The sequence below is a fragment of the Musca domestica genome, unplaced genomic scaffold (assembly GCF_030504385.1).
Source record: "Musca domestica strain aabys unplaced genomic scaffold, Musca_domestica.polishedcontigs.V.1.1 57, whole genome shotgun sequence".
NCBI lineage: Eukaryota > Metazoa > Arthropoda > Insecta > Diptera > Muscidae > Musca > Musca domestica.
In genome coordinates this window covers 1,723,861-1,742,438 of record NW_026712358.1, presented here as the reverse complement: position 1 = coordinate 1,742,438, position 18,578 = coordinate 1,723,861, and the positions used below count along the sequence as shown (strand labels likewise).

Below are 18,578 nucleotides of genomic sequence, written 5' to 3'. Positions count from 1 at the left end.
ACTTTTCGTTGTCACTCCGAAAATCATCAGTAAAAGATTTTTTGTGATATTCTAAATTGAATCTTCTTTGCCATAACTATTCAACTTGGGTCTGATTACGGTCTGCTTTTATAGTCAGTGTGTCATCTTAAGTTAAAGACTAATTTTAAGTCATTGATTTTTTCCAGTTGATTTGCGTTTTGAAAATTAAGCTACAGTTTGACAATATTAGTTTTATACCTTTCACCAGAGTATGGAGGGTATATTAAATTTGTCAATCAGTTTGTATCACCTCGAAATATAAATTGTATTAGCATATATATTCTTGATAAGTCCGTCTGTGAAAATCGCTATAGATTCTGAACAAATTAAAGTAGGTAGATTCATTTTAATTTTAAAATTGCCCATACAGGTCCACACCTTCGTATAACTTTCATATAACAGTTCCTCTAAATATTCGGTACTTTGATGATTTTAGCTACGTTTTTCACCAGTTTCTCTGGCAGATAATTGGCTTTACCTGTAGATATTCGGATATGGTGTAGGATACTAAATGTTCAGTCCGGCCGAACTTAGCTGCTTTTTTAACTTGTTTTAATTGTCAAATAAAAGTCTTTCCAACGTTTGTTTTTATTTTATAAGTAAGTAGTTTTATTATTTTCATTTATTATTCTTTTGGATTTATTATGTATGTATAGTAAATATATAAGTATATGGTTATAATAAATGTCTTTTTATTCTTTTTTGAGATTTCAGTTGTTAATAATGATTTATATTAGCAATTTGTAGAACGATTCACTTTGTCATGGTGAGTTTCGAATAAATATATAAGTTTATTAAATTCTTAATGTAGCTTTTGTTGTTTGTTGCTGCAAATGTGATTTCTGTTGTATTTGTGGAAATACATTATAAGTATCTTAAATAATAATTTTTCCTTTTTTTATAAATAAAAAAATGAAAACTTGAGAAACGTTAGGTGAGGATATGAAAATTTTTACATGGTTAGGAAATTTGGTTGTTGATAGGTGCGTTGATTTGTTTCTATGTTTGCATACATGTATACTATTTTGTGTCATTATAGGATTATTTCTACATTGTTAGTGTATATGTATATTTTTTATTTTTTAAATATTTGTTATTTTTCTTCTTTTTTTATTATATATAATGTTTGTATTTACTTTAATATAATCTAGTTTGTTTCCTTGTTGTTGCTGTTATTCATAAACCAACTAATTTTAAATGATTGCTTTCTTTTCAATGTATTTATTTTTATTTTTATTTTTTTTTAATTTTGTCATTTTGTAATCTAGTTGCTGTCTTTGTTTATTTTTTTGCAGCAGCAGCATTTTATAATTTAAATTAAGCTTATTTTAAACTAATAGTTTTCTACTAAAACTACACATTACATTGTTTGCTTTTGTGTATGCTACAGATTACTTGAATATTAATTAATATTTATTGCAACATGTTTCATTATGCATTCAATTTATATTTATTTTCTTTAATTTGCTTTAAATATAAAGTAACGATATGCGTCAACAGAGCAAAAAATAAAATTGATAGATTTTAGTGTTGCTTGTAGAAGTTTTAAAGAATCAAAAATCAACAATTATTACAAAGTGTAAGTTTGGAACGGCACAAAAATATTCAAAGTAGCGATTTTGTTGTTCTTGTTTATGTTGGAATAGGTATTCAACAGTTTTTTTATTTTTCTTATTATTTTCACAGTCGTAGAGGCACTGAGTGCAGAGAAATAAAAAAGTATTGGAGGACAGATGGACAAATGTTAAAGATGGTTTAATATTTTGGATGCGCTTTCCTCAATTGGTTTTTATTATGCATACAAATGTTTGTCGGCGAGTTTTTTTAACATTTCCTGAATATGAAATAAAAAAAGAATAAAAAATCGGTGGCTCTATAATCAGAATAAAAATAGCTTACCCTGTTTGTTTTTAATGTAATAATGTGGCTGTTATAGGGGTATCAAAAATGTCATTCTTTTTATCAGTGAAAAAAGATATATTTTTTGTCAAGTTGGAATTCACGACGCTATTTTTTTAATTAAGATGGATATTTACTTTTCTCATTACGAAGAAGCTAATATTTATTCTGGGAACTACGACAGCGAATTTCTTCTATAGCTGACATTAATGAATCATTTGTAATGAAAACAATATCATATTATGAATGCTTATACTCAGTTGTTCTTAAACACTCGAAAAAGAACACGAGACAAATGCAGTCTATCGAATTCGACTAGAATCAGATTAAATTAAACAAATTGTAACGAGTGCTGACCAACCGACAACTTTCTCCATTGACTTGTGTGCTTGACAAGTAAGACAACAATTGCTATTTCAAATCTTGAATTGAAAATTGCAAAAAAAAATGGCAAAGCTATTAGCTTCTCGCATCCACCCACTATTAAATGTGCTGACCAACCGACAACTTTCTCCATTGACTTGTGTACTTGACAAGTAAGACAACAATTGCTATTTCAAATCTTGAATTGAAAATTGCCAAAAAAATGGCAAAGCTATTAGCTTCTTGCAGGGTCATTTGGCACTTTGAATTTTCCATCGAACTAACAAATTAGAATTATTAATCTTATTCTTCCTCGTAGACGGAATTTCGGTGATCGGATATAGAACCTAAACTAAAAGCGAAGGTTTCAATTTTCATCGATTGGGAAATATTAAGCCTTGCAGGACTTATAAAAGATTTCTTTCTCATCATATAGCATCCTCTGGGATCTTGGACAATCGGGAATGTTTTTCACGAAAATTGTTACTTTAAGTATTTATATACGTCAATTGAAAATATCGACAAACAAGAGTATACAGGAATCTTGTGTTTTCAATTTAAATAATCTTTAACCATTTGCATATCTCATGGGTCGTCAATGTTCTGTTTTGTTTTTGTTTGCTTGTAAAACCAATATTATTTGTTGATGGTTTTGCTATTATTGTATTAATATATCCAATATAGTTCTGTCCATCCATTGTTCAGTAGGATGTTACGTGCAGTGTTGTTGTTTGTTTTGTTTTTCTTCTTTTTAAAATAAATTGTAGTAGATATTTGTTTTATATTAGTTATATTTGATGCTGTGTTGTTGGTAATGTTTTGCAATACATATATGTATGTATTATTTTTTAAATATAGTTTAAATCGAGTGTGTATTTCATTTGTTTTTACTACCTTAATAAAGCTATGATCCCAATTTCAGCTGATATTATGGTACCTTACTGCTAAGTATATTTACCATTGCTCTGATTGAAACTGAATGTGGGTTCGAAAAACATTAGGAAATAAATAAACATTATTCCAATGTTTGTTTTACTCCTATTATATTCTTTCTATTTGATCGTAAAATGTGAGTTTGTCTAATTTTATTTAATGTTTACTACATAAATGTTTGTGGCGTTTTCGGCCTGCGAAATACGTTCCTACTCCAATATACTGAAAAGAATGGTCAATTTAACAGAAATAAAGTTTAGATAGATTGTTCAGAGCAATGGTAAACCTTAAAAGACTGGTCCCGCTATCAGACATTTTAAAAAACGTTTTTATTTCTAAACACTTTGTGTGTATTCTCAATTGAGTTGATAACTGTAAAAACCAAAGGATCAACATAACCAGTTTGTAACAAAAAATTCATTCTTCGACACATTCATTCATACGACCAACCAACCTATAAATCTGATTCAAAAATTGTATAAAAATAAATAACAATCCTCGATTTTTCTTTCATTCTTTCATTCATTCCATTTTGTAATAGTAAATAGAGTTATAGGCTATATAATAAATAGTTTTCTTAGCATGTAGTATTGTATTTTTGTTCTTTTCAGTTTCCTAATTAAATAGTTAAGATTCGAGAAGGGGAAATTTGCAATAACAAATAAAATTGTTCTTTATTAAAAAAAAAAAAAAAAAAACAGAAAAATAATCCAAGTTTAGCATAGATAGAGGCAAAGACAGTCAAACTTATTTACAATTGTTGTAGAATAGAATAAAGACAATCAGTTTTTAGGTACATTTTCATTGTGGAAATCACTTTCAGTGTATGTTTTAATAGTTAGGCATGTATATGTCAATTTATTGTTGTTTTGTTTTCCTTTCTTGCTTTATACACAGTGTGCTTGGGTTAATATATTTTACACATATTATACGCACAGAAATCATTATTTTGCAAGCCAAAGGATAACATGTTATTGTTTGCTTCTTCTTCTTATAAATACAAGTCAAAGGATCACATGTTATTGTTTGCTTCTTCTTATAAATATATTAAATTAAATTGCATTTAAAAAGGAGTTATTTTAAAACCTTGTGATATTGTTTTATTGGACGCTGTAAGCATTTTCAAATGCTATGTATGGCGAATCTTTTAATAAAAAAAACGAAAACGACTAAAATATACAATAAAAAATAAAAAAATTAGTTGCTTTGGAACAAAATTCATTAATGTTAAATTTCATATCATTTAAGAAAAAGACAAAGGTATCCCAACTGAATTTATTAAAAAAAAAAACATTTAATTCATAAAAATATATTCATTGTGCATCCAAATGTTAAGCTCGAAAATTTTTCGGTCTTGAATATAAAATGCAAACTAAACTTTTTAAATATGTGAAAGTCGGGGTAATATGTTTTTATTTTGTTCTTACTACGATGAAACATTTACTTTTTCGATCCCTACTTCAGTAAAAAAAGATTCTGAAATGCCGAAAAAATTCAGCCGAAAAAATTCAGCTAACATTTTTAAATTGAAATTGTAAGTATTTTATTATCAACACAAGTTAAAAAAAAATGTCACACGTTGGGCACGCTCACCAAAAATTGTAATCAGCAGATAGTCATTCAATTCCTTTTTATTGTACCTTGTGGGTATCCATGAAACATTCATTACAAGTTAGGACAGGGCGATTAAATTTGATTATCATAAGAAATTTTTGAATTTAAGTGATTTATCTGACCTACCTTTTAATTATTGTACTATGGTGTACCTATTCATTTTTTATTAAATAAATACAACAATTTTCAAAGTATTTAGCTTTTAATTTATTCTTTGCAGAATATGTATAAATAATGTGAAAAGTGTTCCTGTTCAATCGTAATTTTGAAATCTTGCTTTTTTGGTCTGGTTCAAGTATTTATAAAAACGTTACATTAAAAAAAGTTGTTGCGAATAATTGATTCTGCTAGGAAGAGGTTATTAGCCTCGAACAACCAGAATGAATGTTGAACCTAGAAGAACCACAAGATTACATTTGGTTCTAAAGTCTTATTTCGTCAAATATGCTTTTAAAACATGCAACAATTGATTTGTTTATATTAATTTTTTTCTCACATTTCTTAAATTGAGAAAAACACAAAACCTGTGTGACATATTGGGGTTTATGGTATAATTAATAGATAACTGCATGTGCTGACGTTTTGTTGAAAGTAATATAATTTAAAAAATACGTTTTCTGAATGAGTCTTGCCCTTAATGCACAGGAATATTTAATTTGTGGTCTTGGTTATGGGACTCAGTATTTGGTGAACGTAATTTCCAAATGATATTAGTAAATATTATTTACAACCAACATTTTTTTCTTGTTTCAAATTGTTGTACAACAACAACACCATGGTAGGACTTATACCACACATTTAAATCCACAATAGAAAGGCAATATTGTTTTTCCAAAAATTGGTTAATTTATTCCACATTTAAATTTGAACAACATTTTAATTGCTTCCCCTTTTATTCAAAACAATGAACACATATACACGTGGTGTGTGTGTTTTGACAAAATATGGGCACAAAAAAGTGATATTTTAAAGGTAGTTTTATTCTACCATTAGTTATTGTACCATGGGTATAACTGTAGAGTTTGCCTTTAGTACCAACCAAAAGATGTTGTCCCTTTCCAGTGTAACATTTAGGAGTGCTTCACAAATCTTTGAGATATAAAGAAAAACGTGTAACATATTATTCCATACAATAACACGTAAAAAATAAATAATAACTCTAAACAAATCAAAAATATTAACAATTTTGACCTAAATTTATTTTAATGTTTATATAATAACAAAAAAATTGTACCAACAAAAAACTTATGTTTACCTCACTGTAACAGACATAGCAGAATAAAATTTGATATAAATCTTAACAAAAATTGATTATCTCAACTTAGGATTACTTTGATATAACTGCGAATAATTATTTCTGCGGTATATTCTAATGTTTATAATATGTGTACATACACGTACATATATATTTTTCTTTTATGTAATATTTACAAAATTCTTTGTTTCCAAAAAATAACATACACAGGTAAATACATACACATGTTTAAATATATTTTTTATTTAATTCAAGCGTAATCATGTGGTGTTTTTGTTTGACGTTTTTTTTTTTTTGTAAATAAGTTTATCTTTTTAAAATATATATGTATGTATTTTTATTTTGTTTGGGTTACTTATCTTTGTGAATGTATTAATAGTTAGTTCTTATAGCAATTTTGTAAAATTAGGTTGAATAACTTGCTGTTCTTATGGCTTTCTTTTCAGGGTCCTTTTAGTAAGTTGTAGAATTTAGTATTACTTAGTATTACTTAATTTGTATTTTAATAATATATTTGAGCTTTCATCCAAATGTATTTTTGCTTAAACTTCAAAGTTCATACGATGGACGTATCGGTTATCATGTTTCTTTAAGTTTGTCTATGATCCGGTTTTTAGTCCTCAGATTTTTTATCAGATTCTTCTAATGCGGCTGCAGCTGCTCTGGCTTCTGCATCTGTAAAAATTAGTAAGAATTAATTGTTGTTCTTGGAAAAAAAATATCTCAGAAACGGAATAGAATTTTTTATTGAGATTAGAAAATAGCTCAATTTATTCTCTTCCATTTTACATTTCTGGAAAATCTAAAAGTTTTTCCTTTTCACTTCAAAGAAAAAAATACAGATTTTCTTATGGGACGTACCTTTAATGGCTTGTTCCTTCCATATTTTCTTATTGTCAGTTAGACACGCAACCCAGGGTTTACGAATCGTAAATTTATGTTTAAATGCAGTTGCAGCTGATGAACTCGATCCGCCACCGCTGACAACTCCCTTACTTTGCGTTGCCACTGGCTGTGTGGAGTTGTTAGCATCTTCGGAAGATTTATTCTCATTGTCTTCGGTTATTGCTTCGCAGGTTGGACGATTTTTCAAATTACTTCGACTCGTACTACCCGTTGATGTGGGTCCGTCAACGGGCACATCGCCGGCATCTATACTTGCATTGACGTTCTTGCACATCGGAGCTATTGGTGCCAAAACATGCTCCAACATATCCGCCATGACAGACATACTAGGATCCACAATGAAATCGATAAAACCAATCTGTGATTCGGCCACCAAAGTGTTATTACGATCGCACAAGGGGCTGAATGGCAGGCCCAATTCCCTTTCAAGATCACCCTGGCGGAAGAATTCCTCCAGCAACAACATCGTCCAGCGATGATGGAGATTCCAACGTTTGGCAGGATGCGAAATGTCACAACAGTGGAGGACCAGGGCCAAAGCCTTAGACTTATCAACAGTAGCCTCATTGAGTGTGAGTAGATTTTTCATGTTTTTCAGTTGCTGAAAGTGGAAGGACATGTCGGTGGATAGCACCATGTCGATGACGAGTGTTCTCAGTTCGCGGTACTCCTCTCGTGATAAATTCGAAAGCACATTGCAGTCATCATCTTTTAGCAAACGAAACGCGGCGCTTATGTGATGATTTTCCAAGACCGCGCGGTCATTGTACAACAAGGCGGTCTCCGAGCCGGACATCACGTGGAAATTGTTGGTCGTTCCTGTGTGTTCGTAGTCATGGATGAGAGCCGCCAACAGGGTGGCAAATATTTCGAGATCTGTTAGCCAGTTCATTAGGCCCGTTTGGCACAGCATGTGGTGGACCGTTTGGGTGACATCTGCCGCGTGCAAGTTATTGTGATATGGATTGCGATAGCGGCAGTAGCCCTCCTCGATTCGATTTAAAAATATTTCCAGGGTAGCGGGTGCAATTTTGAACTTGTGAATTATGCCGTATCGGTTGAGCAAGTCATAGCCAATGTATTTGACAGGTTGGCCATTGGCAGCCTCTGCCAAAGCGAATACATCAAAACACCAGTCGTCCAATGTCTAAATTTTACCAAAGAAAAAATTCCATTTACATCTGTTCGTTAAACATAATCCGACATTATTTCTCCTTACCTTCAGCACTTTGACCACCTCTGGAGGAAAAGTCATAAGCGCAGTACTTGAAACTCGTCGATAAATGCGGTCCACAAAAATACCAGCCCGTATGGCATGTGCCACTGAACGAAACTTGGGTTTCTCATCGGTTTTCTTACGCGTGGTAGCCAACTGCCGCGTAAATGTGGATGCCAACCATTCCCGCACCTCTGGCGGGACAGCATCCGGCTGCACTTCGGACAGTTCATCGTCTTCATCGGCGAGGCGTCTATAGGGTTTCAAGGACAATTGGTGGGATATTTTGGGAGTTTTAGAAGGACAAAGGAGAAATAAAAATCACAATTATTAGTATTTCGTTGCAAGATTTGTTCTAACGAAAATCCAAAAACAAAAACTCGAACGGAAAAATTTAAAGGTTTTTCAACAAACTTAGCGGTAAATACAAAAAATAAAATACTAGGATCTAATTTAGGAAAGCAAAAGCCTAAATAAAGTTCAAAATTCTTTTAACAGAGAAACAAAATCAAATGAAATTAGAAAGTCTTGTTATGTTTAGGGAGTGCGCTAATTTCTGTATTTTTTTTTTTTTGTTGGCTTAATACAGGCAAGTTAGTGGTGTTGGGGTTTGGTAGTTCGGTTAGTGGAATTGTGCATCATAATTATGTGTGAGTGTTTATTGTTATTGAGTATAGCGTATGTATGTGAAATGTGAGTATTGGTAGGTATGCAAAGTGCGGAAATGTGTTATCGGTATGTGTTTGCAAAGCGGAACTACGCAGAAGTATAAGTTATATCAACGAATTCAATCTCAATGAATTAAGAGTTCACTAGTCCAAATTTGTGAGTCGTTGACAGATAGGTTGCATTGATTTCTGTTTTCTTTTTCTTGTAAGAGTTTGCGGTATGATTAGTTTTCCATCAGTATTTACAATAAATCTAATTAATACTAAAAAGGAAACCAGAGGAAAAACGTATGTCGGCATTGGCATTCACTACATATTGTCTACATTTCATGCGTATGTAATTCTATATTAACATTAAACTGAAGATTCCGATGTTATTGTTATCTAAATTTGCATTGAAAATGAGAAGTAGAACCCGAAAGACACCACATACCCGTCATTGTGTCACACGTTCCGTCGTTACTAAAGCGTTACATTTGACATATTTGATGTGGATGGTCTTCAAAGCAGCGAACGAAAATAAACTATATGAACAGTATGCAATCGTATCGTTCTGTATTTTCTCGAAGTAGGAAACGAAACAAAATCGATATTAAGATAACGGGACTTGTTTGTTAAGTTGTACTGTTTGCGCCGGTGAGTGAAACGAAAACAAAGCAACAACAAAAAAACAATATTGGAAACGAAGCAGTACGATATAAATACATTGCTAACGTTTCCCTGTATATTAACTCATTCTAAATAATGTACAAAGTAATATTAAGTTAAATCCATGGCATTTTATTTATTTATTTGTACATCATACAACGAAAAGAGACACAAAAAACAATATTTACAATGACAGCTCTTAATGTTCCAGTCATCGTTTTACACGGCAAACGTTTGGAAACGTTTCATGGCGACTCGTTTGCAAACGATACATCTCGGCAATCCACAGCCGAAGTACATTAAGGCAATCGTATTGTTTGTGTATTTCTGGCATTGAAATGTTTTTGGTTCTGTTCTGTTTGGAGTTCAGAACGATGAAAAAAATTTAATAGTTTGTGACTTCGTGTGAGCCGTACGATATTCGTATCGTTTGTTTTCGTTCGCTGATTCAAAGCCTGTATTCTGGTATGCATTTCTTAAAAATATGCAACCCTTGTAACCACTTCGCGCCAAAATCGCTTGGCATATGTGAAAAACGTCGAATAATGGTGTGTAAATTTAAGCTACCGATTATGTTTTAGTACCGATTTTTGAGTAATAATTACTTCTAAATATTCTCTTCTGGAGCCGGTAACTGGAGCTCAGCTACCCTACTCCGTTTAAATAGCTTTTAAGATATAATATGGAGTAATTTAGCATCGATAATTGAGTTATGACAATCTTGATATCTTACGCTTACATTTTTAATAAACCAATCGCTTTAAGACAGATAATATAAAAATGTGTCAATTAGGGCAAAGTCATTAATTAATGTTTCTAAAAAAAATTGTCTCATTGATATCAACAACGGATATTGATAAAACTTTAAAGACATTTGAATTGTATATGAGGAATGATAAAAGAAGGCGTGTTCCGAACATAAATTAATATAGAGTACATATTACTCGTTTACTCAAAGAATGGCATAACTCAAAAATTCCGTTTTTGGAATTAAATGTGTTTTCTCGAAATTGCATTTTTTAAGATGTGACACCCTTTGAGTATGTGAGCGATAGGTGCGTAAAGTTAGACCCAAAGAAAATTTCTTAAATTTGCTATTATTTTGAATTAATTATTAAGAGTATGAAATTAATTCATTTGTTCTTAATATTTTTAATTGTAATTTTAAATTTCCGAAAAGCAAAAATAAATAAGTAAAGATTCACTTCTTGCTTATATACTTTTTTGTTTGATTTAGAAGATATCAGCCTTTGTAAACCAGCACTATCCAGTAATAAACAAACCCAATAGAATATTGAACCAGTAAAGAAAGTCTTAAAGTCGGGCGGCCTACACCACTTTGCTAATTCAGTAGAGCTACACATAACAATTAAAAGTTTTTATGGGAGAATTCAATCATACACGCAATGATTATAATTATAACTTAAAGTTCAAAGGACTAAATATGCCGAAGCATTTGTATCTTTAAAATTCGGAATTGTATTGCCCATTTGGATAACGCCCAATGCCCATTCTGAACCGATCTCGATAAAATTTAGCAAAGATATTTCTGAGCTGTATTTGATATATTTCCCTGAATATCGTTGTTACGGAGTGCATATTACGGCGGCGGTGGACAAAAATAACAAATCGGATGAACAATATACATGGGAGCTATAGCTATATCTAAACCGATTTCCATCAAATTTGGCATACTAGCTTCTAGACTCAATAGACTCGTAAGTGCCAAATTCCATCCCATTTGGACAAATATTAGACGTTTGGTGCACAATAAAAAGTAAATCGGACGAAGTTATATATGGGAGCTATATCCAAATCTGAACCGATCTCGATAAAATTTAGCAAAGATATTTCGGAGCTGTATTTGATATATTTCCCCAAATATTGTTGTTGTAGAGTGCATATTATGGCGGCGGTGGACAAAAATAATAAATCGGATGAACAATATATATGGGAGCTATAGCTATATCTGAACCGATTTCGATCAAATTTGGCATACATATTTTCAGGCCTAATTTGGGTGTATATGCAAAATTCCATACAATTCGGGCTGATATTACACGTTTGGTGCGCAATAAAAGGCAAATCGGACGAAGATATATATGGGAGCTATATCTAAATTTTGACCGATTATTTCCAATTTCAATAGGGTTCGTCCTTGGGCCAAACAAATGATCTGTGCAAAATTTCATCTGGATCGGGCAATAAATGCGACCTGTACTTTGTTTACAAAAATACATGGACAGACGGACAGACGGATGGACGGACGGACGGACGGACATGCATAAATCGACTCAGAATGTGATTCTATGCAGATCATCAAAAGGAACTATGGGTCTATCTCGTTTCCTTCTGCCTGTTACAAACAAATGCACAAAGACATAATACCCTGACCACCTTGTGGTGTAGGTAATTTTTAAAGACGAAACTATTTTGTGCAAAAGTTGGCCTTATTTAGTAAAAAGGTTTCACGACAGTATGCGTATTTCCATGTGATTCAGTCCTTGCTTTATAAAAAAATGTCTCTAAATTAAAACAAGTCCCTAACATGACAATTGACATGCCTAATTATCCAACCATGGTAAAAGACTATAGGTAGACGCATCGAAACAGCTGCTGGGACAATGAACTGTAAAACCAATTTTGGAATTAAAAATGTTGAATGTTGCTGATTGAATGAAAAATTATTTAAATTTGTAAAAAATGTTGAAAAACGCGAATTAAAATCTACTTATATTAGAAAAAACATTTACATTTTTTTGAAATATCAATGCTCCCAATCGTTTATGCATCTACCTGTATTTTTCTACCATGTATCCAACCATAAATCGAGCAAAATAGTTCACCATAAAATAGAGGAAAAATAGAGCCAACAATTAAATACATCCAGACTGGCTTTTAAGAGCGAATTTGTAAACTATATAAAACTATATATATCTACAGATTCGAATCAAAAACAAAATAAAATAGTAAATTTTAACATTTCAAATTCAACATTCATAAAGTTAAAGATGGGATATATTTACTGTCTTTGTTTCATGTAATACGCTTTTTTGAAATAGTGTCAAAAGTGGCGGCTTCTTTTATTCTTTTTTCCTATGATACTCCTCTAAATTTGTCTAAAAAATATTTTATATACGCCCTTTTTAAAAAGCTATAAAAATAAACACTTTTCTTTTTATACCCTACACCACAAGGTGGTCAGGGTATTATGTCTTTGTGCATTTGTTTGTAACAGGCAGAAGGAAACGAGAAAGACCCATAGTTCCTTTTAATGATCTGCATAGAATCACATTCTGAGTCGATTTATGCATGTCCGTCCGTCCGTCTGTCCATGTATTTTTGTAAACAAAGTACAGGTCGCATTTATTGCCCGATCCAGATGAAATTTTGCAAAGATCTTTTGTTTGGACGAACCCTATTGAAATTGGAGATAATCGGTCAAAATTTAGATATAGCTCCCATATATATCTTCGTCCGATTTGCCTTTTATTGTGCACCAACATCAGCCCGAATTGTATGGAATTTTGCATATACAACCAAATTAGGCCTAAAAATATGTATACCAAATTTGATCGAAATCGGTTCAGATATAGCTATAGCTCCCATATATATTGTTCATCCGATTTGTTATTTTTGTCCACCCGTAATATGCACTATGCAACAACAATATTTGGGGAAATATATCAAATACAGCTCAGAAATATCTTTGCCAAATTTTATCGAGATCGATTCAGATTTGGATATAGCTCCCATATATATCTTTATCCGATTTCAAATTAATTATGCACCAAATGGGCAATACAATTCCGAATTTAAAAGATACAAATGCTTCGGCATATTTAGCCCTTTGAACTTTTAATTATAATTATAATCATAGCTTGTATGATTGAATTCTCCCATAAAAACTTTTAATTGTTATGTGGAGCTCTACTTAATTAGCAAAATGGTGTAGGGTATCATAAAGTCGGCCCCGCCCGACTTGAAGACTTTCTTTACTGGTTTGATCATTGCTCTGTTATCCAATCATATTGAAATAATCACAACTGCAATGATACCTTTACGGGATCATTTGGCCCTGTTTATTTTAATTATCACATGTCACATATGTATTACCTGGTGGCATCGTTCAAAATTATTACCTCTTTTTCATTCATTTGTAAAAACAGTGCATTTGTTGCTTCACAACACTCACTTGATCTAAATATTTCTATTTTTCATTCAACAATGACTACGGTGTTACGGGTTGAGGGAATACAAAACGTTACAATTTGTGCAGATCTTTCTACGAATTCGTAAACAATTTTTTAACACTTTCCTTATGTCATCGAAATACAACATTTAGGATATAAGAAACTTCAACGTAGTCTTGAAGCAAGCGCAAACACACACAAACAGAATTCAACAAAGGCTCCGCTGGAAACTTGAATCCAATTGGAACAAATATTGAGAAATCAAAAGGATTGCACACCTTTTTTTGGACTCCTTAGCTCGATACTGAATTATGAACTGAATTAATTCCACGGTAATTATACTGTTGCGACTATTTTCACGTCTTAAGCGACTCATGACGCTTCTGCACGAAAATCTTTTCAATATTTAAGTCGTATGTTCAGATTACTGACAGATTGAGATATTCACATTGGATAAAAACTGGTATGAGTGTCTTGAGTAGATCAAAATTTGTATCTATTTGGCACGCATTTCCACGCACTCATCATCCACAAGTGACAATTGCAAATTCGTATTTTATGTTCACATAAGACTGCACGTATGTATATAAGGGACGTTTTAGGATGTTATGTTTCGTACAACCGTTGATGGCATTAGACGCGACTCAATAGTCCGAAGTTACAATTTAAACTAAATGCTGGCAAAAAATTTAACTTCATGAACCATCCATCCATTTATCCATCTCTCGAAATGTCCACCAGTTTAGTTTATTTCTTTCGATGGAAATTAAAGAAAAACATTTTCCCACTCCCGCTGCCCCATTCAACGTTTTACCTAGGCGTCCGTTATTGTCTGTTACTCTTTCAGTGGCGCAAATTTGTTTCGTTTTTGCTGCAATACTTTGGCTAGCTCACGCTATTGCGATTAACGTTATAAATTTGTTTCTATAAGGATTCCACAAGAAAAGGATATCAATTATGTTGCCACTACGAGAACGAAATTTAGTACAAGTATTGCCTTTCGTACATACATATACAGAAGACGGTATCATCCAGTTGTTAGTGTGGCTGCTTTGGCATTTTGGGCCATAAACACCAACTAACCACCAACATCAACAAATAAAAGAAATGCTATCGAGTCATGAAATGTCATCCGAAATCCTAAAAGCAAATAAATTTTTATTGTTCCTTAGGTAGCGTTGTTGTCGTTCTTGTTATTATTGCTGGTACTAACAATTGCTATGGCTTTTCCATTAATTGGCTGTGAGTTCTAGCCACAACAACAGCAATGAATGATAATCTCGAGAACAGATAGAAAAACACCTGAAAATGTTGGGGTATTTCTTCCATTTGACCCAAAGTTTTTTATCTTCACTTCACAAATGCAAATAGGTACATACACACAAACAAATATTGTATGAGCACAAGTAACCCTCGAAGGACAAACCACTGGCTGTTTGGGTAGCCATTTATGGGATTTGCATGTCAGGAGTTAAGTTTTGCTATTCCAATTTTTGGAAAAAAAATTAAACATTTTAAGCAAACCGTTATATTATTTCCTAAGCTGACACAGACACCCTTAAAACATCAAAACTAGGCCAATCGAAACTACAACACGAATTACTTATAGAAATGTCTAATCAAGTGTTTTTTTTTTAATTTCGATCATCTATGCCGTTTCATTTACAAATTCAACTCAAACGATGACATTATCCAAACGGTTATGGCGGAATAAGAGTAAGAAACCCACGAACGTTTTATTAATGATGCATGATGATTCAACCAATCCCAAGATATTTTTCATCTAAGGAGCATCCAATGTCAATGGTAGCAGAAATAACATTTATTTTTATGTCTACATAAAACTTTCTCGGATAATAAGAACAATGTCCGACATGCCAATGTAACGTTATTCCTTAATGATGCTGAACATTAAACGAATATGAAATAATGTTGCTAGAAGAGTACTATTCAGTTACACAATTTCATTATTTTTTATTACGACGCTCGATTCTGTATTATTAACTCACTCTTTTAGGATAACTCACGGTACATTCATATTAATATAGAACAAAATTACTCAACAAATTCTAAATAACAGTTTTGATCATTACGCCTATAAGCAAGCATGTATCATGTATCAACATTAATTATAGTCCAGTCCCAATAGCAATATATAAGTTATGATAAAAAATGCCTTGGTTTTTGTATGTTGGTAGGCTTGAGCTGTTTTATTCTCGGTTTGTGTGGCTTTAAATATGGTATGCTAGATCGAGAAAATCAAAGTAAAATATCGGAGATTATAGTCCCAGAACGACCGTTAAAAATATCTTCCTTTATTAAAATTTAAACAATTTCGGTCACAAGATTCTGTCCAGCTGAAAGCCCATGAATATGTAGATATTTAGTCAATGAGATTTCTATAGAGATGATGTTAAATGAATAGCAACCACAAAATATTTAAGAGATAGATGCCAATTTACACAACCTTAAGAAACTCATTTCAAATTTCACAGGAAGGTACATAAATGTCTACCATTTCAAATAGCTAGGCTAGCCCGTCACAGCTTAATATGCATTAAGGGCAAACATGACGTATGTTCGGTAACATAATATTAATATACCACATACAGAAGTGTTTTGTATCATATTTGGGAAAATTGCGATTGTACATTTATTAATAAATGTAAACATACTACACCATTATTCGCACACACAATGTAAGTATATTCTGATGTGTTTTCCTATGCATTGGGTAGCAACATCATTCTACAATTACAGGACTTTTAGGAACTAGGTGTAGTGTGTTTGATTCATCCATGTTGCCATACCTTCCGTATGACAACGTATCATACTGGTTTACATATTTGTCCAAGTTGGCATACCTTCTGTATCCAACTAATAGTATGCTTTTACTCAAGTTACAATACATTCAGTATGTAACTTTACACCCTCACTTTATTGAGGTATGTTGTCCGCACTGCTCCGAGATAGTAAGCGTGCATTATGCTTACTAAACGTTTTCCCACGCTCACTTTATTCTTCATTTACCTTAAGTTAATTTTTGTAAGATAATATTATTTCAGTTCTAATTTGAATAAAGTATGGGGAAGTCGCATTTTGCGGCTTCCCCAACAAAACCAGAAGAGTTTTCATTTCATGGCGATCCTGCCAAACAAAAAAAAAAAACTTTAAAATCTACAAAAGTGGTGCACCATGTATAATGTGATTTCGGATAATCTATATATATTAAACGCTTAAACTATGGACCAGCAACACAGACCGTGCCAGCTCGTAAATTATAAATAGAAAAAAGAAAGAAAAATGCCTCGGGTTTGCTAAAAAAAGACAAAGAAACAATTGATTTGATTAATGATCCTTGTTTAAGTATCAATCGAAAAAGGATTTAACAACAACAACAACTATATGTGAAATTCAAACAAACAAACCAAAAAAAAAATGATTTACAAAAAGATGAATGCCAAAAAAAGAAAAGAAAAAAAATGAATCATTTGAATATGAGAAAGCAGAAGAAAACTTTGCTCAGATAATATCAAACAAAACATAAAAAAATCTTCAAAAAACAACGAGAAAAAAAAAAAAACCTAAAAACAACACAAGGAAAAAATAAGAAAAAAAAAACGATTTTTTTTGCTAGTTGAAACAAGATAAAAAATTGAAAAAAAAGTAAATTCAAACACAAAATAAACAACTTTAAAAAATCCACAAAAAATCGTAATAGGCCATTTAAAAAATAACTTAAAAATGGAAGCAAAAACCAATACAAGGTTAAAATATAATTTTTTTTATACAACAAACAAAAAAAAAAGAAAAACATTGACATAATAAAACAAAAGCTGCATGTGACTGATTCTGACATTCTCTATTGTGAACAACAACTATCAGCGAAACACCACATAAACAAACGGGGTCTTGAGATTTCCGAATACACGTATGTGCAGAAACCAGTAATGAATGAAAAGTTAAAAGAGAACAAAAAGGAGCTGTGCACTTTCACTCTCGCAATCTCCTGCCTCTCATCGAGAAAGAAATTAATCCAAAGAGAAAGAAATTAATCCAAAAAGAAATTAATCCAAAAAAAAGCAGAAGAAAGGATGAAATTGGCGAAGGAAGAACAGTGAAAAAGTAGAGAAAAGGAAAGCGTTCGTCTTCATATTCCATATATTGCAGATAATTTTTACAAACAAATACCATAATGCCAGAAATTCGCAAATGCTGTATTGTGGGATGCCTGTCGAGTTCTCGAAGAAATACACCAACGATGTGAAAATCTATGTCTAAGAAAATAAACAAAACAAACAAGCAACTACAATAACAGGTAACCCCCTTTTGTTTTTAAAGAAGTGCAACAAGGATAATATCGACCACCCACACTAGCAGAAAAATAATGTCCCCTTAAAATTATTATTGTTAAAATATTAACTTAACACAACAGCAATACAGATTTTAGTTCTAGCATTAACCAAAAAACTGCAACAACAACCCCTATACATTATTAAATGCAAATAATTAAAACAAAACACTTATATTTATATAATATATACCACGACAACAAAGGCAAACTATATAAAAAAAAAAAACAACATTTAAATATTTATTGTTTCCATTCTGTTTTTGTTTACATGCAATATTTTTGGCGGTGCCTCCGAATTTGATAACATATAATCGGGGATACTTGAATTGATTAATTACATTCAGACAAATTCAACTCAAACATAAATATCATCAAATCTATAAAATCTTTATCAGCTTGGTTTTACATTGTTAAACAATGGGTGACTCAGAATCTAAAATAGACAAACCGAATGCCAATGTAGTAAATGACATTGTGCTTAAGGTTGAGCATCCTACTATTTACCTTA

At 31.9% G+C, this 18,578-nt stretch overlaps 1 protein-coding gene across 4 annotated transcripts in view; it reads right to left on the bottom strand.

The window, feature by feature from the left end:
• Positions 1–2,669: 2,669 nt before the first annotated feature.
• Positions 2,670–18,578, bottom strand: part of LOC131805502 (dual specificity calcium/calmodulin-dependent 3',5'-cyclic nucleotide phosphodiesterase 1-like) — a 126,060-nt gene continuing 110,151 nt past the window's right edge. For all 4 annotated transcript variants that reach the window (XM_059128707.1, XM_059128708.1, XM_059128709.1 and 1 more), the window contains 3 exons: positions 8,211–8,460; positions 6,947–8,138; positions 2,670–6,760 (listed from right to left, as the gene is read on the bottom strand). In XM_059128707.1, coding sequence (XP_058984690.1) covers positions 6,699–6,760; positions 6,947–8,138; positions 8,211–8,460 — 1,504 coding nt within the window. In that variant the 3' untranslated portion in view covers positions 2,670–6,698. The remainder of the gene's footprint in view (positions 6,761–6,946; positions 8,139–8,210; positions 8,461–18,578) is intronic.